This window comes from Corylus avellana, chromosome ca6, assembly GCF_901000735.1.
Source record: "Corylus avellana chromosome ca6, CavTom2PMs-1.0".
In the NCBI taxonomy this organism is placed as follows: domain Eukaryota; kingdom Viridiplantae; phylum Streptophyta; class Magnoliopsida; order Fagales; family Betulaceae; genus Corylus; species Corylus avellana.
In genome coordinates this window covers 1,368,635-1,392,413 of record NC_081546.1, presented here as the reverse complement: position 1 = coordinate 1,392,413, position 23,779 = coordinate 1,368,635, and the positions used below count along the sequence as shown (strand labels likewise).

The following is a 23,779-nucleotide window of genomic DNA, read 5'->3' as shown; positions in this document are numbered from 1 at the left end:
ATAAATAATAAAAATATTTATTTATTTTTTAAAAAAAATTGGAGAGTTCCTTCATCATTTCAAATAATTTATGTTATACGCGGAATTATTATTTTATTAAAAAATATTAATAACTTTTATTATGAATAGAAGAATGTGAAATATAATAATTTTAGTGTTAGAGTATATGATAATTATCTAACACTTAAATATTCATTCTCTCATAGGTCATGAAAATGACTATTACAAAACTATTTTATTTTTTATTTTTCATTTTATTTTTAATAAAAACTATTTATTTTCTTAATAAAATGGTCATCCTACCTACCAAACATAACATTTAGATTGAAAACTATCAAACCAAAACGTGCATGCAGCAAAAGCCGTGAGATATAAACAAAAACGTGTGGCTGTCCACAGCCACAACTTTTCTTTGTGTTGTTCTTCGATCATTAGGTCGCGACTTGGGCTAGCTAGCTTTACCCATTTCTCTTATATTACGTTGTATAGTTAGGAGTTTAAAGTCTAAAGTCTTATGGGCACCGATAAACACGGCCGGACGGATTCAGGCCGGAACGATATCGGTGCCCATAAGTCTCTCTACACGGTTGTCTTTGTAGACTCGAATCAGTAGGGGGAACTCGATGGCAATTTCTGGTTTGCTCAGCTCCATGGGAGAGATGGGCTTCTGAGATGGCAATTTCTCTCGACACGGTTGTCATATAGACTAGCTAGTGGACCCATGATGTCTACTGGTTCATTGGTTTTGGACATCCCTTTTACGTATGGCGGTAAATAATAAGGTTATGTCGGTTAATTTTAACTTGATTTAGGTCAAATTTATCAATTTTAATTTCTTAATTTTGTGTTAGATTTATAATATATTTATGGGTCGTGTACAAATTATATGTCGTGAATGCTGCTTGTTTGATTTGAATCGTATTAAGATATAAATATAAAATTATATAATTCAATTTTAATTCAACTATTTTAATTAAACCAATCAAACACATCAATCTTAATTCAATAGTTTTGATTTAAATTCACAAAAATTACATACAATAGAAAAAATGGAGATTAAGGTAGATGTTTGTCATTGTCCTTGTTCATCCAAGTAATACATTTTAAAATATTAATTTAATTCATTATTTTATATTTTATATTTTATAAATATTTAGAATAAATAGTGATTTCATTTGGTATGAACATTTTGAATTCGTTAATTATTAGTTTACATAATTAAATTCAGCAATTTCTGAAATAATTCATGATTTTCACTGTATATGCAATTTGTTTTCTTACGGATTTTACTAGCTGTACGACGTGTACGTCTATAGCTTTAGCACGATTCTTTCTAGAACTTTTTGTTTCTATATATATATATATATATATTGGTAAGCGATTAACTAGCCGTCTAACATTATGTAAGCAATGATGTGAGCTGCGCGCAATCGAATGCAGGTTGTACACGTTGATTGTTAAAGTTTGACTAAGTGGTCGAACTTGGAATGTTACACAGTATTCTCTATTCTTCATTTGAATTAAAAAATAAAATATAAAAATATTTATTTATTATGACTAACTAAATATTATTCAATTCATTTAAACGGATTCTTCGTATCACATCAAATGTGAGCTTTGTGTCCCTTGTGATTAACCCCCCCCCCCTCCCCCCAAAAGTTATTCCAATCATCCATTCAAGCCCGAAAACACCTGTTCAAACGCAACTCTATGAATAATTTTTGTTTGCAAATTTATTTTATATACTTTCGTCTTATTAAAAAATATTAATTAATCAATTAAATTTATTTTGAATAATTAGTAATTTTAACTCTACACTTTACCTCAATTTAAGATAAATACTTTATGCTTGAACCTTACTTTTTAAAGAAAGTTTAAGCTCATCCGTAAAAGAAAATTTTAAAATATTAATTAACAAAAAAAAAACACTTTGTTCTTAAGTTATAATTTTTTATCAAATCACTCTTTAGGATTTAAATTTTGTCAATTTACTTCCTAATGTTTTAATTGTTATGAAATAGATTGTTTTGTCTATCTTTTATTAAATTTTTAAGGGTATTATCACATCATCCCCTTTAATTTTTTTATATTTATATTAATGAAATTTAGACAGAATGATCTATTTTTAAACAATTGAAACTTTAGGGTTTAAATTAACAAAATTTAAACAATTGAAAATGATTTGATAAAAAATTAATACCTTATAAACCTCTTAAGTTTTTTTTTTTTTTTTAATTAAATAATTTAATTTTCTAATTTTTTATCCTTTAAAATTTTTAGAATAATTAATAATTTAATAGGTATTGCTCAGTTTTGTCAAAGAGATATTTACTTTAACGTAATAAAATGAGTACAATTTGAAATGGACTGCTTCCCACTTTGTGTTCAAAAGTATTTCTACTTATTCTTATTGTCTTAGTTGAATTCGAGTTAGGAACGACAAACATCCTCATTTGAATTCGTAATTAGTTCGTTTTCCCAGTTTCCTTTGTTCGAATAAATTAAAAAAAAAAAAAAAAAAAAAGGTGTACAATTAACAAAGCACTTTGAAGATGTCATTCGTAATAGTGCTCATTAAACATATCGGAGTGAGTTGATCGATGAGAACCCATGGAAGTTGGTGGAAGGCTGATGTGTCCACTTTGTGCGAGTGGGAAACAATTGGGCCCAAGCCCGATCTAAATTGGGGCAGCCATCAACGGGCCCTACTTACCCCACTTGTCGAGCCTCTTCTACTTTCCAACTTTCTAGCATATATTAATATCTTTGACTTTGATTATGCTATGCATTACCTTCCAATTCCTTCACCTTTTATCCTAGGTTTATGAGACCATTTCGGTGACATTTGGTGTATGGATATTATTTTTGATTGGGGACCATGCCATATCAGCTTTGATAGGCTCTCTTCTCGTCTCTCAAAGCTGATGTGGCGTAATCCCCCAATCAAAAAATTAATCTCCATACATCAAATGTGTTAGAATTAGTGGCCCATATTGACACTAGTAAAAGGCTAAGTAGACGCATACGGAATATTTTGAGGATTTTCTTAATACGTCTGTACAAGTAGGGTTTATGATTTTTCTTATATATATGTTATGATGTAATCCTGAATCATTAAAAGTAAATTACAGTCGCCTCTCTGTGGACATAATCTCTTTCTTTTCAATATTATATTGTTAATTAATTATTGTGTACGGCAACAACAAAAATGCTATAAAAATCACGCTGCATCAAATTTAGAAATGAAAGAAGATGTATAACATTACTCTAAGATTATATTGTGATAACCATAAAATTTTTTTGGCATAATTAACATCAAGTTTATATTGATTAGTATGAATCTATGAGAAGTCTTGAAAGTAAAAAATAAATGGTTTTTGTAGGTTTCTTCGAAAATCGTTCATTACATCTTGAGCAAGGAAAAAAAATACTTAATATATTTTTGTAAGAAAAATGATGTGGAGGGAAACAATTATCAACGTTTTATAATGAAATTGCTGAAAGTTTTAGCATAAAAAAAAGTTATGATGCTTTTTTTTTTTTTGGAAAATCAAATTTAGTCTTTCACCAATAATGTCTTCAGGCTTTTATCATGTTTCAAATAATTTCCTCCATCAATTTATCGCCTAATTAATTAATAAAATGTTATATTATACTAATTAATCAATATCATGTAACTCTTGTTTGATACATTATATACTCATTATATGTGTCACATGATACACTTATATTAAAGTACAAATTATATTTATAACTTATAATTTTTATATATGATATTTTTGTAACTTTAAAGAAACTATGTCGTGAGACCTATCGTTGTTATATGATGTGTCAATTAAGAGTCGTGTGGTATTAGCAGTATTAGTTAATTGGTCTTATACGGCATACTATTTATTAATTGTACATTACGTTGATCAATGATCTATTTAAAAAAAAAAAAAAAAAGATTTAATTGTTAAAATTGAAAACTCATTGTAAATTAAATTGAAATCATATAAAAAGCTAGGGATTAAATTTCATTTTTCTCTTTTTTTTTTTCTTTTTTTTTTTCTTTACTTATATTTATTAAAAAAATATATATATATATTATTAAAAAAAAAAACCCACACACGCGAAGGAAAGAAACTGGTTGTGTGAGAATTGTCCCATTTCATTTCCGATTACCCCCCAAACGAAAAGCCTCTGAGCTTGTCACTCAAAACGCTTCCCTCGTTCTTCTTGGTGGGAAAGCTAAATGGAAAAGATGTTGGTTGTGAGATCACTGTACCGCTCGCTTTGCTCCAGATCTTATCATGTCGCCGCCGTCAGCCAAAGCCTGCTCCGTCACCACCACTGCGCTTCTCGAAGCCTCTTCAATCTCTCGTCCCCATCTCCCTCCGCCTCTCCCAATCGCCTCCTCTCCGGTACCTTTCTCTTTATTCATTTCTTGTAGATCCGATCACTCCCAACGATCATGTATTACATTTTTGTTGGCCGTAATTTAAAACTCCCAAATTTTTGCCCTAATATTATATGAACTGGATCGAGTTCTTCTTTGGTTTCATTTGCTGTGAGTTTACGCCCTAACTTTCATTCTCGGAGCTCGTCGATGACCCTGACTGAATAATCTAATAGTAACTACCAAAAAAGTAAATAAGCAAAAGACTGAAGCTTTCTTTATAAACCAATTTAAGCATTTTGTTATTTTTCCTTTAATTTTAAGAAAATGCACGAGACTTACATAATTGGCAAGCAAAATTTTCAAGAGACGGACTTGAAATTTGGGTAACTTTTCAGGATGAAGCGCATATTTAAGCTTCACTGAGAGTCCGTCTGGCCTTGCGATTTTCGCAGGTGAAAAGTTCGTTTTCAAACCGTAATTTTACCGAACATTTAATTGCATTTTCCATGTTTTGAAACTGCTTAACGAAACCGATCTGAAACTCTTTATGGTATGCATCATGCTAGATTCACAAAATCGCAAGGAAGGCAGATATCTTTCAATAAGTGTTTGACATGTTAGGCTAGGGATGCTGTAGGAGTGTTAAGGAGTTTATATATATTTTTCATGGTGCGTGCATGTCTATTGTTTGAAGTTGTTGAACCAAGGAGAATGTGTTTGTCTACAGTGAAGGAAACATGCACTTGTTAGAGTATACCATAAAAATGATATTTTCATGTGAATGTATGAGCTTCATATGCAAGGGCTGAGATGTGCTCTTTTGTAAGTTCTGTGTGGAGTTAACTTGGCTGAAACTTGATAGTGCTTTATCGGACTGTGACAATGACTGCTCGATGAGATTAATTTTGTCTCGGTGAGGCTTGTGTGCTTAAGCGTGTGGACATTTGAGCAGTAGTGTGTCCACACAGTTGGCATAGAGGGTTAACTTTTAGTTGGTCTTAGTAGGTTTGTTATTTGATTGTTATATTGTAGAGAGGGCTTTTATGTTCTGAACTTAGTTCTCATGCTGCAAATCCGCAGATTGCTTGTCTCCTTTTTCGATGGGCATGGGAAGCAAACGATTCTATAGTGAAGATGTAACTCACATGCCACTCATAACAGACTCTGATCTTCAGAATGTTTTCAAGGATTTGATGGCTGCCAGTTGGGATACGCTTCCCGACTCTCTCATTCATGAAGCGAAGGCAGCATTGTCTAAAAGCACTGATGACACAACTGGCAAGGAGGTCTTGACAAATGTTTTCCGTGCAGCTGAAGCAGTTGAGGAATTTGGCGATATTCTTGTAACTTTGAAGATGGAACTTGATGACAGAATTGGATTGAGTGGTGAGGTATTGTAATCTCAATCTGTATGAGAAATTGAGGACTTATTATTCTTTTGTCTTTCCAGTTATTGTAGTTTGATGGTCTTGAATTTTCTGTAGGGTGTAGGGCCCTTGCCAGATGAGTTTAAGAATGCGCTGCTCACAATTTACAGTCGCTACACTAGTTATTTGGATGCATTTGGGCCTGATGAGACCTATTTGCGGAAGAAAGTAGAGACAGAACTGGGGACAAAGATGATACACTTGAAGATGAGATGCGGCGGCCTTGGTCCTGAATGGGGAAAGGTAACAAAAACTTTCATCCATTACCTTTGAAAGTTTATTGAACTGTTTTAGTTAGATGATGTTTACCATATATTCGATTGACTTGCATACTCCATGAAGCTTATTTCATGGTTTGGTTTGCCATGAGAAGCGTCATCCTGGCTTATAGTTTGAAATTTTTGACGTAGATGAATCATATATCTTTGTGACTTTTGAGAAATAGATACAAAAACAAACAAGGAAGCTCGTGTCAACTCATGTGTTCTATTAAATTTTAGTTCTTTGCTTACCAGTCACACACATACAATTTTTCTCCTTACTATTTGGACCACCTCAGAGAAGTAACGGCGAAAGATTGACCTGTTTGAAGAATAACTATTGATTTAACCTGTATACACCCCCTTGTCTTCTTCTCTTCTCAGAAAATTTTTATGGGGGAATATAAATGATGCATCAGCGTTAAGGTTTCTATTTCTGCATCTGTAGGATGTGGGATTGGCATATATCCTATAGCGAGTTTCTTGGTCTTGAAGATTAATCCCTAATATGATTTTGGTTTTTGATTGCAGGTTACAGTTCTTGGAACTTCAGGACTCTCTGGATCATATATTGAGCAAAGAGCTTAGACCCGTAGTTTTTGAGAAGTTCGATGTAATTGTGAGCGTTGTGTTTAGAATAATGTTTTTCATTTTATGGAGACAGGCTTGTGTATTCTCTTCTTGAAAACCTTCGTGGTCAGGGTTCAAGGGCAGTCAAATAAGAGTTATGTTTGTTGACTACAATGAAAGGAACAATGTTCAATTCATCCTTAAATGTCTACATCTATGGATGCTTCTTGCTTTTTGTTAATCCGACACAAAAGGTTTCTGTTGTTAGTATGAATGCTTCTTGCTCTGGTTGCTGGTAACCAGAAGTGGTATGAATCCCTTCTGTAGGGAAACGATGTGCTCCTGATCTGGGGTTTGAAACAAATTCGTAATTATTTTGAGTCTTCGGTTACTATTAGCTAGTTGGCTACCAACAAATTTTTATAGGAATATCTCTGTTTGTTGATGCCTTTTAGATGATTTTTTTTTTTGTTTAAAAAGGTATTCTTATTTGATATAAAGGCGAAAATGTTTTTTAAGTGTTTTGTGTTTTAGGTTGTTTGTTAATATTTTTGTTTTTGAAAGAAAAAAACTAAAGGAAAAAGGAAAAATGAAAAAGTGTTATCAGACAAGCCTATCATCTTTAACAATATACTTACCTTAAGAACATATTCTACGGAATTAGTCTGAAATTGCTCTCGCCTCTTGGTTGAATCATTGAAGAGAATAAAGGGGTAGGAGTTGTATTTAATGAGATTCCTTTATACACAACATAAAACTTTCAAACCCTTTTTTTTTTTTTTTTTTTTTTTGGGTGTAAAAAGAGAAGATTCCTGCCGGCTAACAATAAGCAACAATAATAGGCATTACTTTATTTGAAAGTAATAGTTAAGTATAAAAGTTGATGAAGAAAAGAAAACAATAAGCAACAATAATAGGCATTACTTTATTTGAAAGTAATAGTAAAGTATAAAAGTTGATAAAGAAAAGAAAAGAACATCAAGAAACGGCCGAAGATTAGCTTTGAACATCAACTCTTAGTTATTCTAGCGCCTTTACGCCATGACCAGGATTCAGATGGGGATTTAGGTAGGGGTGGAAGCAACACGGCCTTCCGGCAGAGACCAAACGGCCACCCTTGGCAATGACACAGCTCCTGAATGATAGAGCGCTTCCAAAACTCTTGAAAATCAAGCCCGTTCAAGCTCGAACTACGCGAGAAGTTGGTCTTAACAGAGTGATATGCTTCCCTACTCAAAGCACTCGAACAGCAGGAGAAACAACTTCCAACAGTCACAAAATCTTCATCTTCATCTTCATCATCAAGATCTTCCCCTCGTTGGACTGCCTTCGGAGTCATGTATAATTCTCTAGTCACAGGAGAGTAGACCACCAAGGAAAAGCTCTCTGTCAAGAGGCCTGGCTTGCGTCTCAACTTTTCCATAGCTTGACTTCTAATAGCCGAAACAACTTCCTGAGGAAGAGATCAAAAATAACAGCAGTAACCCAAGAACACGTAAATTGGTGGGAGAAAGAAAAAAAACAACAACAACAACAAAATTGATACAACATATGCATATATGTTAATAGTAAGTACTTCCTGGTCTTCATCAAAGTCACTTGTTGTAGACTCATCTTCCAGGCTTGAGGTCGAACGCCGTCCACCAAAACTATGGCAGTTGGAGAATGCATCTTTCAGAGTTGCAGAGAGGAATTTGCATCTCTTGAAAGAATCTGGTGGTGCCTCTTCATGATAAAAGATGCTCATGGTGGGTGGAAATCTGTAGTTTTAGTTGTGAGATGAAACAAAATATATATACAGAACTACCGACCGTATTTTATTCAGACAAGAGTTGATGTTCGAATTGACCTGCTTTTTTGATAGTGGCCTTGCAGCTTCCTGAAAATACCTGATTTGCATTCGTTGGGGTAAAGGCAAAGGTAAACACTTCAACAAAACCCGCTATAATGCTGATTTGACTGATATTGGCCCCATTTGTTAAAATTCCTCTTTTATGTCTTTAGTTTTCTCACCTCAAAACAAAAACATTTACAAATAACTCAAACACAAACACTCCTCAAAACATAAAAATAATTTTTTTTTTTTTTAATGTCGCATCAAAACACTTTTTCAAACCGAAAACAAAAATACCCTTCAAAGCACGTTAACAAACAAAGCCATTTATCTCTAACTAAAGTCATTGAAATTATTTTTACATAAATTATCCTACAAATAGTTACCTATACTGTTGTTTTCCAGGTTTCACTTTAAGCTAAAGACATAGTGACCTGGGACATGCTACCTAAACACGAAGGCTGTTGGACAAATTTGCTAAGAATGACATTCCTTCTGTCTAAAAGCTAATTCAGGAGAAAACAACGCAGAAACAAACAACGGCTACTGATATTTGGGCCCCGGAACGCGACTTAAGAAGAAATTTAATTACACACAAAGGAAAAATAGAAGAAATGCGAAAGAAGGAACATCAAGAAAAGTAATTATATTCTTAAAATTTGGATATATAATCCGTTTGTTGAGACTTCAGACTTCGGGATAGTAAATAATTTAATATGATGGTATTAGAACAAAAGGTCTCAATTTCGAACCTTATTTTATTTCTCATTTTAATTGAGTATTTCAAGTATTGAGTCTCAATTATCGAAAGAAAATTTGAGCCCACGAGAAAAAATATTAAAATATTAATTAAATGATTAATTTTTTTTTTTTTTTTAATTTTTGGTTAAAACTTTTATAGAGTAGGCACCATAGAAACACAGACCGCTCATCGTGATGTAGATTGAAAGACATTAAAGCTTCCTACCTGGAACGCAACGATAACTTAAAAAGAGGTCAAATATACCCACAATTAGATAGATATAGGCAGTGCTTTATGGTGATTAGACCCAACTAAAGTCTCCACAATCATCCACCCCCTGAGTCAACTGAACTCTTAATTTCTTATTTCCAATCTACACGAATCCATTGCCACCCAGGTTTTTGGGTGGAGTAAGGATCGATGGGGCCAGTGACCACAGTAGAACTCATAAATCATAGTGGAGGAGAAGGGTCATCAACAAAGTCCATCTCTTTCACGTTTTAGCTACTCTGAGGATTGCCTGAACTTCCTCAAGAAGACAAAGGTATTCATTTCTTCCAGGGTATTGTTTGGTTCTACTACAAAATAAAAATGATTGTACTGCTCACATAGAATGATAGAAACAAAGTGTGAGCTCTGAAAGTTCAGGTATCCTTGTAAAGCTCCTTTGTCACCAAAACTAGGCCTACTATCAATTAACAAAAGGAACACCCTAACAAATTACTAGTTTTCAGCATACATCTTATAGCTTTGTTTGATAAAACTTCTTCTTCTCCCTTTCATTTCTCTTTTCAAAATAAAAACATTATCAAATAACCCAACACATAAACCAATCAAAACGACTTTCACCCTTTTGTTTTTTCTGGTGGCTGAGAAAGTCCTTTATAAAAGCAAGTACAAATGACCAAGTACCAGGGAGTTGATTCACATAAAAATAATCATATTCCAAATTTACACACCTTACTGACAATATATGCCCAAATATAGAACAGTTTGTCAAGCTGCTCACTGTCTCATTCTGATGTCCACCAAAGCAGCAAAACCAACCTTCCCACTTGCGACTGAATGGCAAGTGAACAAACCATGTCAACAAGCAATTGGATCCTACAGGCATTGTGTTAAGGGCCCCCTCTTATCTTTCTCCCATTTGTGACTCAAGAAGTGGCCTCCAATCAATTGCACTTGTCCTCAATAAAAAGATCTGAACACCAACATCTACAATTTATCAAGTTCATAAAGAGAAAAAAAAAAAAAAAAAAAAAAAAGGTTATTCCGAGCAGAGATAAAATGATAAATCAACAAATGGCAAAGGTTGACAAACACAAATTCAAGAAACGAGTACAGAGAATGTTAACAGTTAGTTCAAAGAAACATCTCATACAACATCACACAATCAAACTAGCATTGAATAGTAAAAACCTCAAACCAAATTGTTGAAGTATAAAGGTAACAATTAATTCAGTTGGGAGGTCTCTGGAGTTCCTGAGATGCTGGAGAGATGAGGACTTTAGCTTAGCAATGACTGAAGTCAATGTTAATTGTTATTGTTATTATGAGATCAAAAGTGTCTCTTTATGTTCTCTCTATGTTATTTTCAAGTAGATTGATTTACAAAATGCTCAATTTATAGAGCAAGCATTACCATTTTAGAATTATGGAAGCATACAGAAGACTTGGATCTCAACCTATGGCTAGTTTAAACTGCTAAAGTACACATTAATTTTATTGATTATGGAAGCAAGTAAGAAACCAGGATTCCTACCTCTGGCTATCCTAATTTTTTCCTTTACTACAGCCAGAGTTACAGAGGCAGTGGGAGGTATAAACATCTAGACTTGATTAGTTCTTGCAAGGGGTAAAGAAAAAGAAAGGAAATTGCTAAGTTGGTTAAGATATTAGATTACTTGCTTAAGAATTTCTGTGATTTTGCTTTCTACATTTCTTCACTCTTTCTGAAATCAAAACAGAGTGTCAACATCACCATGAGGCATGCAAAGAATTAAAACTATCATGTTCATCACTCATTACCAGTTCAAGAGACACATAAAACACCAACAAATCTTCCAGTTAAATTAAGTCCGAAATCTACAAAAAAAAAAAAACAAAAAAACAAAACAAAACAAAAACAGAACTTTTGAGTATAGAAAAGTACCAAGTAATTCACTTGGGAGACTTCTGGAGCTGCTGAGACGTTAGAGAAATGAGAGACTGAATCTTAGCAACGGCACTAGTCATATCAGGTGGGCATTTAGACAGAGAAATGTTCAAAGAGTGAAGAGCCTCATCGAGCTCGCCTGCAGCCAAGGCAGCACATCCCGCCTTATAAGCATCATCTGCCATTCGGGCATCATACCGCCGCTCAAGGCCGGCCGTAGCCCGGGCATACTCAAGGTTAGAAATTGCTGTATCAATTTCTGCCATGAGAGCCTCAGGCGCTGCCGGAATAACCTTAACCCCATCAAAAACACTCCAGCGGCGGTTTTGTTCTGAACCCATGTCTATTTCTGTTGGCTATGATCAGGCAAATTAAATTACAATACTCCTACCTTACAGGCATAACCCCAATACAACCCCAGATATAATCACCGATTTCAGTCCTGAAAGATTCGATTTTGAATGCAGAAACATATTCTAATAAGCAAAGAACTGCTGGGGTTTTAATGAAATTCGACTTCCGTTGCCAAATCAAGTTCTTTCTAGGTTCTAGCCAAGGATGAACAAATTGTCTCAGAAACAAAAGATTGGAATTGATCCCTATTCTTTTCTTGCCGTGAAAAAGAGAGAGCTTTACCTCAGCAGTGAGCAGTAGGCGTCCAAGGTTTCTCAAATTCGTGGCAGAGGCTTGAGCAACATCCTAGCTTCTGTGCGTTCTCGAATGATTATCGGTCCTAGGCTGATTTATATCTCAATCGTCAAGATGTCTTATGCTGGGTGTCCATACGGGCAGTTTCGCTAACCGCTATAACTATAACCGTTAACCGTTTAACCGTTTAACTATATTAACCACTAACCGTCTAACCGCTATAACCGCCTAACGGTTAGCGGTTATTGGGTTTACTAACCGTAACCGCTAACCGCTAACCGTCTTTTTATATAATATATTTTTATAATTATAATTATAAAAATACTTATACATATAACATAATCATTTTATCATTAAATCACAATTTTTTTAAAAAATAATTAAATCACAATTTGAGTATTAATATATTATCACTATAATTTATATGATTATATCATGTAATCACTTGATTATTAAATCACAATTTTTTTTAAAAAATAATTAAATCACAATTTGAGTATTAATATATTATCACTATAATTTATATGATTATATCACATGATCAATTGATCATTAAATCATTTGATTATATAATAACAAATTATACATATATAATATGACATAACTCATAAGTATACCAATTCATAGTAATACAATAATTAAATATCTAGAGACTTATTTCCAATGTATGTTATAAACTTATAAGTCTATATATGTTATAAGTCTATATAAGTTTACATATGCATATGAATAATATAATTATATAAATGTATAAAATCAATACTTAATCATATGATTCAATGACAATTCAAATACATTACTTAAGACTTCAATTGAATCATATTATTAATGTACAATGATGATATGATTCGTATAATATCAAATTAAGTAATTGACATTGAATTAAACAATGACCAATGTGTTACTTATAAATACAATTTAAGTATTAATATATTATCATTATATGTTGTGACAGTTGTCTGAATTCTGAACATTTTTTTATATTTTGTGTTGAATTTTTTTTTTTTTTATATGTTGTTTTTTTTTAAAAAAAAAAAAAAAAAAAAAAAAAAAAAAAAAAAACTTAACTGATTATGATTTAATATTTAAGGAAATTTTTTTAAAGTACAAGTAAATGTAAATTTTGGGTCAAATATTTTGATTTTTTAATATGGGCTTTTTTTATAGCAATTGGGCCTAAGAAGACACTAAAAATACTACAAAAAAAATAAAATAAAATAAAATAAAAAAAGCCCAAAAAAGTAAAAAAAAAAAGCCAAATTTTTAAAAAGCGGTTAGTGGGCGGTTATTTCTTTCACTAACCGCTAACTGCTAGGCGGTTAACGGTTGCGGTTAGTGAAATCTACTAACCGCTAAGGCGGTTAGGGTTAGCGGTTATTGCCGCATTGACACCCCTAATGCTGGGAATAATAAATTCTACTGGGTCTCACTCAATTTATTCTTCCAGCTGTCAAAAGGAAATAAGTCAAGATCAAATAATATAGTCTATATAGTAAAAAATACTATAGTCTATATGGATAATCACTACAGACTTACCTTATATTAGGGATTCCAAGAGAGATTATCTACTTAGTTCTACCAAGAACCTGTTCCAAATCTTACATGCTAATAAATAAGTACTTCAGATTTTATTTATTAAAATAATTTTTTACTGTGGATGTTTATAATCTTTGTTATTAATTTTAATTAAATAATTCAAATAATTTTATTAAGTAATAATTTAAATTATTTAATTAAATCTAATCTGAAAAAATGATTATTCTTGGTTTTGGGATCCTAATCCGCTTCTGCCTAATGAGCCCAGCCCATAATGGCTATTTCCCAATGTGCGACAGCGGAATCAGGATCCTCACCCGCCCAATTGAACTAGATAATATCCAGTTAGTTATATTGAAATAAGTATTTTCGTCCCTTCAAAAAATGAAAAGACAAAAATACATCATTCTATTCCGCGACCGCGATGCTAGCTGGGTATTGAGAGAGTTATTGAGTTCTATCAAATCAAAAGCATCCTAAGCCCTAGTACATAGTGGAAATGGGAGGAATACACCTTAAATTGATACAAGTCCTCAGGCAAGCGAAAATTTATTATTGTGCCCATAGATGTTAACGGAACAGGTGTATGTTGTGTATTATTAGAGACCAACAATGGATGGATATTCCCTACAAATGTGTAATAGGCATTCTTATTGTACGGGATTCCGGTCCGCTTGTAACAACGCACTCTATAATCTCAACAACCAAGTCAAGCTTGGGAAAATTAACATTGTTTGTCAACAGCAGAGGTTTGCAGTTTTAAAGCGTTTTACCCGACGGCTTTAACTGATTGCCCGGAAAACATGGGAAAAGAAATTATGTCATCGGAATTCAAGCACAAGTTATAAGCTTTTCCACAACCATGCAGCCGAAGTCAAACTAAGCACAAAGACCAGTGAAATCAATAATCATATTCGATCATCAATTGAAACACAAATATCCGAATTAATCAATAGCCGAACTTTCAAAGAACAAGACCCACAAGGAAGAACCACCGATGCAGGTGAAGCATCTGGTGTCTGCAAAAAAATCTTATTCCTGTCTCTCAACAATACGTACCCCAAATTTTCCAACTCCACAGAATCAACAGAGAAGTAGTCACCACATCGGCACTGGTAAAAGAGCTCCAAGGCTTCTCCAACATCTTCAACCATCATATCATCCAAACTGACATCATCTGCAGTTACAGCATCCTGTCTCAGAGCTCTCAACTCGCTATCATAAACTGCCCGTGAGCTCAAATTGCTGAGGACTTCCCAAGCTCTCTGTACCTTCAAAAATCTTTCCCTTGACTCATGGTCAGGCTTGGATGTCTCAGATGTCTTCTGTAACTTATCAGGATGGGAGTTTAAGATGGCAGATCGGTAGCTTGTTCGAATTGCTTCATAGCTTGCATCTTCTTTCACAGATAAAACATTGTAGTGGGTTTCCAGAATGGAGTTCTCACCAAGAAGCATGATAGGAAGGTTGCTTGTTATCAGATATCTTTCACTGCAAATGCAATGAAGAGATTCTATGAAAAGACATTTACTTCTTCTGAATATTAATAACCAAAGCAATAGCAAATGATTTCTAGATCAAGCACTAAGAGAAGTGACTGAATTTACAAATTTCTGCACTACTCCGTGAAAGAAAGATTTCCATAAAAAGGTTTCCAATCACCAGCGTCTCCCCAACCACTTTCATTTAGTACTACCAACCATTGTATCTTCTATTTGTGAGTGTTGTGTTTCTTTTGATTCAAAGGAAGGATTCATAAAGGAAAAACTGGTGAACCGCATTAACACCCCCCCATCAATACAATATATTACTACCCAAGAAGGAAAGGCATGACTTTTCATTTTTGCTCAATCCCCTAGTTGTCATAGCAGTGATTTGTTTCTAGGGCAAGAAAAAAACATTCCAACTTTTTCCTCTGGAAAATGGAGAGCCAGGAAAATGTGTAGTTAAAGTAACCAAAAACGTTCAAGAAGTAATCTTAATAACAAAACAGGGATAATTTCGAATTTTTTTCCGCAGAAGTAGAACCCCCCAAACCCAAATCTCGAAAACAGAAAAATTACATACGTCCCCTGTTTGGTCGCCCACAAAATATTCCAAACCAGTAATCGAAAAATAAAATAAAGCAAAACCCCTTTCATAGAGAAGAACTCCTCCATAATAAAATTCCAAAGATCCCTTCTTTTCTTTAGTAATGTGAAAATTTTATTGATAGAAAATATGACCTAATTATACAGAGGCATACGAAAGAATCCCCTAAAGAATTACAAACAAAAATACACAATAATCAATCTCTCCGCATTCTAAGTAGTAATTTCAACTTCCAGCCAAGTTTGTGGGATTTTCGCATAGCTCCTAAAATGAAAGTACAAGCTATCAGGATATAAAAATCGTACCGATATTATCTCGCCTAGGTGCCGGCGATTGAACTTGTCCGAGAGGGAGAGATAATCGTAGTGTCTCAATCAGGTAGACACTAGGGGCAGTCCGCCAGTATTTTAGAGGGAGAGCTAACGCCTCTACCTAAGCTTTAATTTTTCTTTTCTTTTCCCCTTTTTATTTTTCATTTTTTTTTTTAAATTTTTTTTTTTTTCACTTTTAGGCGTTACATTCAAGAAGAACAGAGACAATATGAGGTTTTTCAATCCAAATATCTCCTTATTCTTTTTTACATTTAAATATTCTAATTTTAAATATTTCAAATTTCGAATTTTCTTAGTCCCATTCGAAAAACTTAAGATTGTAAACGAAGAAAATCGCTCACTAACAAGCTCGGTCTCAATTCATTTAATAAATAAACGTTAGATTATTAAATGAGACATACTAATATAAATCCGACCCAACTTGATTAATATTTGTGATCACCGCTTGTATAAACTCGGCTCAACTCAAACTCGTTAGTTAGGCCCCGCGGATGCAGCTTGTGAATTACCAACCGACTGCTAAACAAGCCAAACCATCCAGCGTAATGTCTAGCTTGGCTTTGTCTCAGATTTTAAACACAAGTACTCCAAGCTTCATTCTTTTGGTTTTGGGAAGCATTTGCCTTGCAGTCCACATTTGGCCTTATTGCAACTGCAGGGACATTATCTGCACAATCACACCCAAGCATTCGCATCCCATAACAATGAATCTTTTTCATAAATTAATTTCACATCCCGACTACAATGAATCATTTTTGCAGATCATTAAATCCACAGAGAAAGCGCTTTCATGTCCAACTGATTTCACCTTGTCTTGGCACTAGATTTCTCAACTTAAAGATCATCGGCGCCAAGGGAAACCGCAAGCAGTGTTACAAAAATTAACTGACGAAAAGAAAAATGGAACAATACCAACCCCACCCCCCTGCCCTCATCTCTTCTCCCTATTTCCTCTTTCTTTCCCCAAATACAAAGAATTAGGAGCGGAATATTTGTAATTCAGAGAAGCAAGTTTCATTTTTGTTCCCGTGGCAACACAACCTGCAGCTTACAAGCCTATGCCAATTGTTTCCCAATTTGGGCAAATCCAATCACGTACTGACAACACCAGCAACCCATGGTACAACAAAAGGAGCATTTGGGTGTGAATTTCTATATGAGTCAGAATACTTGTCCTTAAAGCTTGTTCTGGGCTTTTCCGCCTGCATTTTGATCGGTAAACCAAGAGTATATTAGACTGGACTGAATTGGAAGAAAATCCAATGTAAATGAGCAAATACTGCAATTTTATGGAAGAAAGAATATATGGTTGCCAACATAGGAAAGAGGTAGGCTGATACTTACATATTTCAGCCAGCATTCGTGATGCTTGTGTTGATAGATATCTGGAGAATGGCACCCATCCTCAGATGGGCAATAAACCCATATATTACATTTCCTTTCACCTGGCCTGGCACGTTTAGCGTGATCCAAGCAAGCTTGACAGCAGTCAGCTGCGCTGTCTTTATGGTGGGTAAGGCCCCATCTAACAGCTGCACCGCCATAATCTGTATGAAGTTCCGTATGGCATTCAGGTGGAATTGGCCTGCCGGGTAAAATTTGATCCTCTGGAGAAAAGAAAATATAGCTCAGTGAATGGTATTATACATTTCATTTCAGAAATCTAGCAGACAAGTGCCATGTGATTTTTAGCTTCCCAAAAAGGAAAATTAGAACTGGGATTTTTTGGGGGGTGTAAAAGAAGGGGTGTTGAGAGGGAGAGAGAATAAATTACCTAACTCTTCTTCACCCTCAGGCTTATCATCATGTTCTTTGTTAATGACTTCAGCAGGTATCCAAAGGCCAATTTCTTCTGATAGCACTGCCCAATCAGACTCCAAGGCTCTTACTAGCATCCCTACAAAAGAGCAGTTCAGAATATTAGCCATCAACCAAGGAATGACTTTACTAGTGTCCCTTAAAGACTCAAGAATGATGGATCTGAAATGCTTTCTGCATACAAATAGACTCAAATACCACACAACCTCTGAAAGCAAAGACCATACCAGCTTCTTCACGTTGAATAGTTGAATTTGAAGTTTGCTTAGCTTCTTCTAGTTTTTCCCTGCGCCACCTTTCAACTGCTTCTGTTTATTTAAGAGAACAATACTGACAGGATAAGTGGCAAGAATGAACCAATAGTAGACAGACTCAAATTAGTAATTACCACAGCACTCTTGAGTACTTAAGAAAGATTTTATTTAGCTTATTGCATAATGAAATTTAGTTAACTATGTTACCAGCAGCTAATACGTGCTTCCAAGAGTGTGACCACCCTGTGGTAAACATAAGAATCAGTACTTTCCCTAGGTTATAGTTTCAGAAGTGATCAAAACTATGCACTCTTGGTGGCAAAAGTTTTTGAGGTAGAGTGATTACTAAAAATCAGTTCTTTCCCTAGGTTATAATTTTGCACACTAAGGGTTTGCAAATTACTGATTAAAACAGTCAAGGGATTGCTGAAATCATATTATGGTGAAACGTTCTGGATAGATATTGCACACCTTATTCCAGATAATAAATTCAAGTTTCATGACACTGCTAAGTTTAACAGATTATAGAAGCACCAGTTTGTATTTTCACAACATAAATATTCCCAGAACTACATGCCTAAGAAAGATTTGTGCAAAAAACAATAAAGAATTTTTGATGTGCTCAAATGTTTTGACAAAGCAACAAAGATATCAGACATTTATGTGCACGCATATCCACATATTTGACACAGCTAATCTTCAATTGTGATGTAATACATAAAGAATCAGGTTTTATTTTATTTTATTTTTTTAAAAAAAATGCAACAAGCCAATACTTTAAATTAAACTATTGTCATAAAATTAACTATCATCACAATTATCCTATCAACCTCAAAAGTTATTTTCTACTACAAGAGAATGAGAGAACTTAACTACGAACATAAAGTCAGCAAAACTTAAATCATTCCACCTCCTTTGATCTGATAATTAGCCTTTTCTTTAATATAATTTATCAACAGAACATTCTTACAAAAAGCCTATAGATACAATGAGTGTACAAAAATTACATTCATCTTTCCAACAGAGTATCAAGTCATTATGTACTACTTTTTTTTGTTTTAGTCCAGTGGCACCTTTGACTGAAAAAGGAGAAAACAAGTTCCGGTGGCATTTGCACAATGCCTTTTTTTCCAGTCTTCTTTGGAAGCATTGTGCACCACTAATGAACATTAAAAATGAAGTCCTACAAGCCTCTGTGACCCCCATGAGGTGCTCACATCCACCAACAGCAATAGTGACTGGAAAGGTAGCACCTACCATTGGAACAAATTCATGTTGGACCAATCTAAAAGAGGACACTTAACACTATACCACAAAATATCCCTTTAAAAACAATCTCACTTTTTGATAAGGACCCATGTGAATAGCACTACACCTATACAAAGAAAAATCATTATGAATAATGATAGGGGCATTTTCCACAAATGTTCATGCTAATCACAAGTTCCTTGTTGCAAGGTATAAAACAATTATATACTGGAACCTAGTCCCAAGTTCACTCCACACATTCACAGATTATGCACTATATTTCACCAGAAAATATAACATTGAACAGCTAAACACATAAAGGTTTTGAAGTCAAAGCCGATGAGCAGTAAACTAAAAAACAACTTTGACAGGTGCAGCGTCACATTGGATCTCCGATAGATCAATTATGATTCAAAAAGAAACTTTTAATCATAATTTTACCATTTGTTTTGGTTAGAGGCACTCAGTCACGAGGTAAACTCAGACACAGACATCAAAATAAAGTCACGTCAGAAACATTCAACAAACTAAAACCAAATTGCAGTTCAGTGGAGATTTCCTGTTCATAGCTAAGTTCATTTGCTTCTTTAATTTACAGTCAATGTATTAACTTGACAGCTTACAGCATTCACTCAACAATCTAAGCAATGCAACGTTCAAGGTTCCATTCCATTCCTAAAACCCATCAACATACCATAATTTGTTATTAAACTCTAATTCCCCCTTCATCTTCAAATACTCTAACCACCATTTCCTGCCTCTTTTAGACAAGAGAGAAAGTATGGGGGAGTTTTTTCCAAATAAAATTCATAGTTTTCTGACTTAAATTGATTTGTTAATGACAGAGAAGAAGGAAGATCTGAGGTCATGAAGGGGCAGTAACATAAGTTGCTCCCGAGCAGGTAGCAATGGTGTGACAGTAATGGAGGCAATATTATGACACTAACAGTTTGGTGATCCTGTAGTTTCTAGGGTGATAGAATTGGCACTATAAATACTGGTGGTAAAAGCAATGACAGTCTCGAGGAGGAGGAAAGCGTTATACGCCCTACCTGCAAGGGTATGGGTGCATTGTGGTCTTCATCATAGTAATGGTAGTGACATTGTGGTGGAAAGAGTGTTTTACAGCAGGCAATCACAGCAATGGAGGTGGTCATGGAGGTGATGGCATCAAGATTGGGAGCACCGACAATAATGGCATTGCAGTTGCAATGTTGGTTGTGGTTATGGATGTTCAGAAGCAGTAAGAAGGGTGCAGGGTAGAAGAGACAGAGGTAAAGCTGGTGTCCAAGGGGACATCTAGAATTAGTGGAGGTGGAGATAGCTAAGCTACTACCTGAAAATGAAGCTTTTGTTCCCAAACTTAGAACGAGTTTAGCTGTATTTACTACTGATCTGGCTACACTCTTGCTCGCATTTAAAGGATAAAAGAGATTAGCTAGACCAGGCTTGGCAGAGGTGTTGAAGGGTGGAACAGCCATGATTAATATCAGATAACGCACAAGAAGAATGAAGCCCCAGCCCAAATTGCAATTACTTACAAACTTCTGCAGTATATCTACACCTTAAAATCATATCATGTAACTATACTAGATGGTGAAATGTGTGGATCAGTACAAGGGTAAAGTTGCTAAGGACGTAGAAGCAAAGAATTTACCATTTACAAATGAGGGGACCCATTTAGGCTATCAAAATTGATACAACCTAAAAAGTTTGTGCGACATATTTATCCAAATGGAACTAAAAAAGAAATTTTGTTCTTCTTTTTCTCCCTAATTTGGGGTTTCTCTTGTATGCTTCATTTGTATTTGGGTTGTGCCCCTCTACGCTTATATTGAGATTGTTTTACTTATTGGAACAAAACAAAAAAAAAAAAAAAGCAATTTCACATTCTCCAACCCCCCAGGCCCCCCAAACACTCTCCACTCTCCACTCTCCAAGTGGCATCAACACAACCTTAGACCATTACGGTTTATGCTCAACTTTCTAAACACAATACCAATTTGTTTCTGGACAGAGAGAGAAATACACAACACCAAATCCTTTCGCATTTTGAATGCCTCCATTAGAATTAATCTGGGTTGTTAAGAAATCTGGAGAGAGAAAAATACAATTACCAAAAGAAAATAAAGAGGATAAGGACTAACTAGTGTATGCTATCCTCCATATTCCAAACTATCTGGCTAAAACTAATTACAAGTTATGAATGTTAGGCATGGCATCATCAACTACTAATAAGGAAAGTAACACAAGGAGTGATCAGATTGCAGACAGAAATGAAAGAGTGTTCTGTAACATGATATTGAGGCCTAAAAATATGTCTATATTTAAAACAGAAGGTTTCCCTAAAGAATTACAATAGAAAATGCAAAGAATCCAAGAAGTTTCCAAAGATACAATAAATGTGTCATCTACAATGATTCTGCAACTCCATGGAGTATTAAAACCACAGAACAGGTTGAGAGAGAATTTCGAAAAAAGTCCATTCGCATTCAAAATTCTCATAGTTTGTATAAGCAAATACAACCTTTTGGTTTTACAACATAACATTATTATAAAATTATAATTGGAACAGAGGGTATGATTCAGCTTTAAAAAAAGAAAAAAAAAAAACAGAACATGGATGGAATGTGAACTTGAAGCAGGAAAGCACGATACATGTTGATACAAAAACAAGAAGGGATTTTAGCTAAGTTACCTATTAAAATATTGGTATTGCCACATCCTAAAACATCACTGATAAATGTTTCCGTAAATCATCAATCATGTAATAAAGTGTAAACAATTTCTTCCTAAACATAAAATCGGAAAATTAAAGTCCACCGACCTCGCTGCTCAGTAGTGTTGGCACTACCATTCAAGCTTTTCAACCTCTTCAAAATCTCATCGGTTATCTTCTCTTTCAAAGGCCGTGGCAGTTGAACCACAACCTCTCCTCTAGTAAGCTCTTCCTTTAGTTCCTTTACCTTTTGGCCATAACAACGAGTTTCAGGAAAACCATCAAGGAAGCAATACCCAATATCCAATCAAATAGAAAAACATGTACCCAAACGGATCTTACCAGTTTAACAAGCTCCAACGGTTCGGACGCTCTCCGAATCCGAATCGATTCTTCCATTTTCCTAATCTGATCCGGGGTATAGTTAACAGCTGAAAAAACAGCAAAATCTTAAATTCTGTAACCGGGTCTTCAGAAAATGCCCAGAAATTAATTGGGTATTTCCAAAATAACAAGAATAACCTATAGCTCAAAGGGGTGGAAGTGAAAACAGAGACTTACTGTTTCTTGAGACTTTACCGGAGTAGATGTAGAGAGAAGAATACAGAGAGCGAAGAACGTAGAGGGCAATGAAAATGTTGATCGAGCAAACGACCAGAGTAGTTTTCTTGTACGAACATCCCCACCTCGCTCTTCCCTGCGCCATGTTCCCCCCTCTCTCCCTTCTTCTTGTTCACCCTCATCCCACCATCTCTCACTCTCCCTCTTCACTCTCTCTCTCTCTCTCTCTCTCTCTCTCTCTATAATTTGCCTTGAAAACTGAGATTCTTTTTGTTTCTCTCTGACGGGTATAATAGATCGATCCGCTAGATCGCAAGAAACAATACTTTGCTTTCTTTGATTGATAACCCACGCGTTATGCTTGCCAAAATGTCCTACCGGCAGTGAAAGTGTGTTGTTTTTCCTTTCCTGTTGTTGCGGTGTTCTATCTGTGATAGCTAATCCACTGCTTAAACAATAATTAACAACAGGTACTTTTTGGTTGCGAAGGTGGGGGGATTCGGTGCATCGGTCTGATCTTCTTCGCTGATGTTACCGTGATTTTTGCGCTGAAGTGTGCGAGAGGTTTACGATAATGATACCACGGCTTGGTTTTTTTGACTTTTTGGGCTTTTCTTGGAATTTCAAGCTTGTGATTTTCCTGATAACACATCTTGGTTTTACTTTTTATATTATTTATTACTTCTTTGTTTAAAGCTGCTAACTCACTCATAGAATAATAGTTATTACCCAGATTAATCAAGTGTTTATCACGAGGTAAAAGCTGCCATGAGTTGTTAAAAACGATGATTAGCCACATACCAATGATTAGTTATATTTTCCTTTTTGGGTTTGTAAACAAACATCATGCAATTAATGTTCTCCCGCTGGATACCGTTGAACGCATTAATCGAAATTATTACTTGCTACATTTTTTCTTGATTGATGATCGATACTTTGCAATGTCCATAAATGCACATATTGTAGGCCAGAAATTTTTGAAATATAAATAAAATTGTAGAGAATAATAAATAATATAACGAAAATAGAGAAGGGTTGTGACGTAAATAGGCAATTGGTTTAAGAAGTTAAAAAAAATACTTTTAGTATTTAAAAGTTTTGCTAAACAAAAGTTAGCATGTTTGGTAACAAATTTCGAAAGTACTTATTTGATTTTTTTTACTCTTAAAATGACAAAAATGCATTTTTGACACAAAAAGCTTG

The 23,779-nt window shown here is 34.6% G+C and overlaps 4 protein-coding genes and 1 long non-coding RNA gene across 5 annotated transcripts; 1 reads left to right on the top strand and 4 right to left on the bottom strand.

Annotated features, from left to right (window-relative positions):
• The first annotated feature begins 4,114 nt into the window (after positions 1 to 4,114).
• Positions 4,115 to 6,849, top strand: LOC132184197 (succinate dehydrogenase subunit 5, mitochondrial). The gene is made up of 4 exons (XM_059597733.1): positions 4,115 to 4,403; positions 5,462 to 5,772; positions 5,866 to 6,051; positions 6,600 to 6,849. The coding sequence occupies exons 1-4, from the start codon at positions 4,235 to 4,237 to the stop codon at positions 6,654 to 6,656; spliced, it is 723 nt and encodes a 240-aa protein (XP_059453716.1). The 5' UTR covers positions 4,115 to 4,234; the 3' UTR covers positions 6,657 to 6,849.
• A 620-nt stretch (positions 6,850 to 7,469) lies between these two features.
• Positions 7,470 to 8,582, bottom strand: LOC132184938 (uncharacterized). Its single transcript, XM_059598730.1, has 2 exons — positions 8,215 to 8,582; positions 7,470 to 8,091 (listed from the first exon to the last, which is right to left on the bottom strand). The coding sequence occupies exons 1-2, from the start codon at positions 8,383 to 8,385 to the stop codon at positions 7,648 to 7,650; spliced, it is 615 nt and encodes a 204-aa protein (XP_059454713.1). The 5' UTR covers positions 8,386 to 8,582; the 3' UTR covers positions 7,470 to 7,647.
• A 1,457-nt stretch (positions 8,583 to 10,039) lies between these two features.
• On the bottom strand, positions 10,040 to 12,130 carry LOC132184404 (uncharacterized). The gene is made up of 2 exons (XR_009440558.1): positions 11,367 to 12,130; positions 10,040 to 10,429 (listed from the first exon to the last, which is right to left on the bottom strand). It is a non-coding gene; the product is annotated as an uncharacterized LOC132184404 (long non-coding RNA).
• Positions 12,131 to 14,425: 2,295 nt separating this feature from the next.
• Positions 14,426 to 16,087, bottom strand: LOC132184771 (uncharacterized). The gene is made up of 2 exons (XM_059598515.1): positions 15,950 to 16,087; positions 14,426 to 15,044 (listed from the first exon to the last, which is right to left on the bottom strand). The coding sequence occupies exon 2, from the start codon at positions 15,008 to 15,010 to the stop codon at positions 14,462 to 14,464; it is 549 nt and encodes a 182-aa protein (XP_059454498.1). The 5' UTR covers positions 15,011 to 15,044; positions 15,950 to 16,087; the 3' UTR covers positions 14,426 to 14,461.
• A 585-nt stretch (positions 16,088 to 16,672) lies between these two features.
• LOC132185960 (uncharacterized) lies at positions 16,673 to 23,152 on the bottom strand. Its single transcript, XM_059599784.1, has 7 exons — positions 22,577 to 23,152; positions 22,358 to 22,446; positions 22,124 to 22,262; positions 18,022 to 18,102; positions 17,751 to 17,873; positions 17,321 to 17,583; positions 16,673 to 17,178 (listed from the first exon to the last, which is right to left on the bottom strand). The coding sequence occupies exons 1-7, from the start codon at positions 22,719 to 22,721 to the stop codon at positions 17,068 to 17,070; spliced, it is 951 nt and encodes a 316-aa protein (XP_059455767.1). The 5' UTR covers positions 22,722 to 23,152; the 3' UTR covers positions 16,673 to 17,067.
• Between the last annotated feature and the right edge of the window lie 627 nt (positions 23,153 to 23,779).

What these genes read in the sequence shown, in the direction of transcription:
- LOC132184197 (XM_059597733.1), top strand. Translation starts at nt 4,235, where the DNA reads ATGGAAAAGATGTTGGTTGTGAGATCACTGTACCGCTCGCTTTGCTCC. An exon ending in TCCCAATCGCCTCCTCTCCG is followed by an intron (nt 4,404 to 5,461) that starts GTACCTTTCTCT and finishes GCAAATCCGCAG; the next exon opens with ATTGCTTGTCTCCTTTTTCG. An exon ending in GAATTGGATTGAGTGGTGAG is followed by an intron (nt 5,773 to 5,865) that starts GTATTGTAATCT and finishes AATTTTCTGTAG; the next exon opens with GGTGTAGGGCCCTTGCCAGA.
- LOC132184938 (XM_059598730.1), bottom strand. Translation starts at nt 8,385, where the DNA reads ATGAGCATCTTTTATCATGAAGAGGCACCACCAGATTCTTTCAAGAGA. An exon ending in ACTTTGATGAAGACCAGGAA is followed by an intron (nt 8,092 to 8,214) that starts GTACTTACTATT and finishes TCTCTTCCTCAG; the next exon opens with GAAGTTGTTTCGGCTATTAG.
- LOC132184771 (XM_059598515.1), bottom strand. Translation starts at nt 15,010, where the DNA reads ATGCTTCTTGGTGAGAACTCCATTCTGGAAACCCACTACAATGTTTTA.
- LOC132185960 (XM_059599784.1), bottom strand. Translation starts at nt 22,721, where the DNA reads ATGGCGCAGGGAAGAGCGAGGTGGGGATGTTCGTACAAGAAAACTACT. An exon ending in TATTCAACGTGAAGAAGCTG is followed by an intron (nt 17,874 to 18,021) that starts GTATGGTCTTTG and finishes GCTCTTTTGTAG; the next exon opens with GGATGCTAGTAAGAGCCTTG. An exon ending in ACGAATGCTGGCTGAAATAT is followed by an intron (nt 17,179 to 17,320) that starts GTAAGTATCAGC and finishes ATCAAAATGCAG; the next exon opens with GCGGAAAAGCCCAGAACAAG.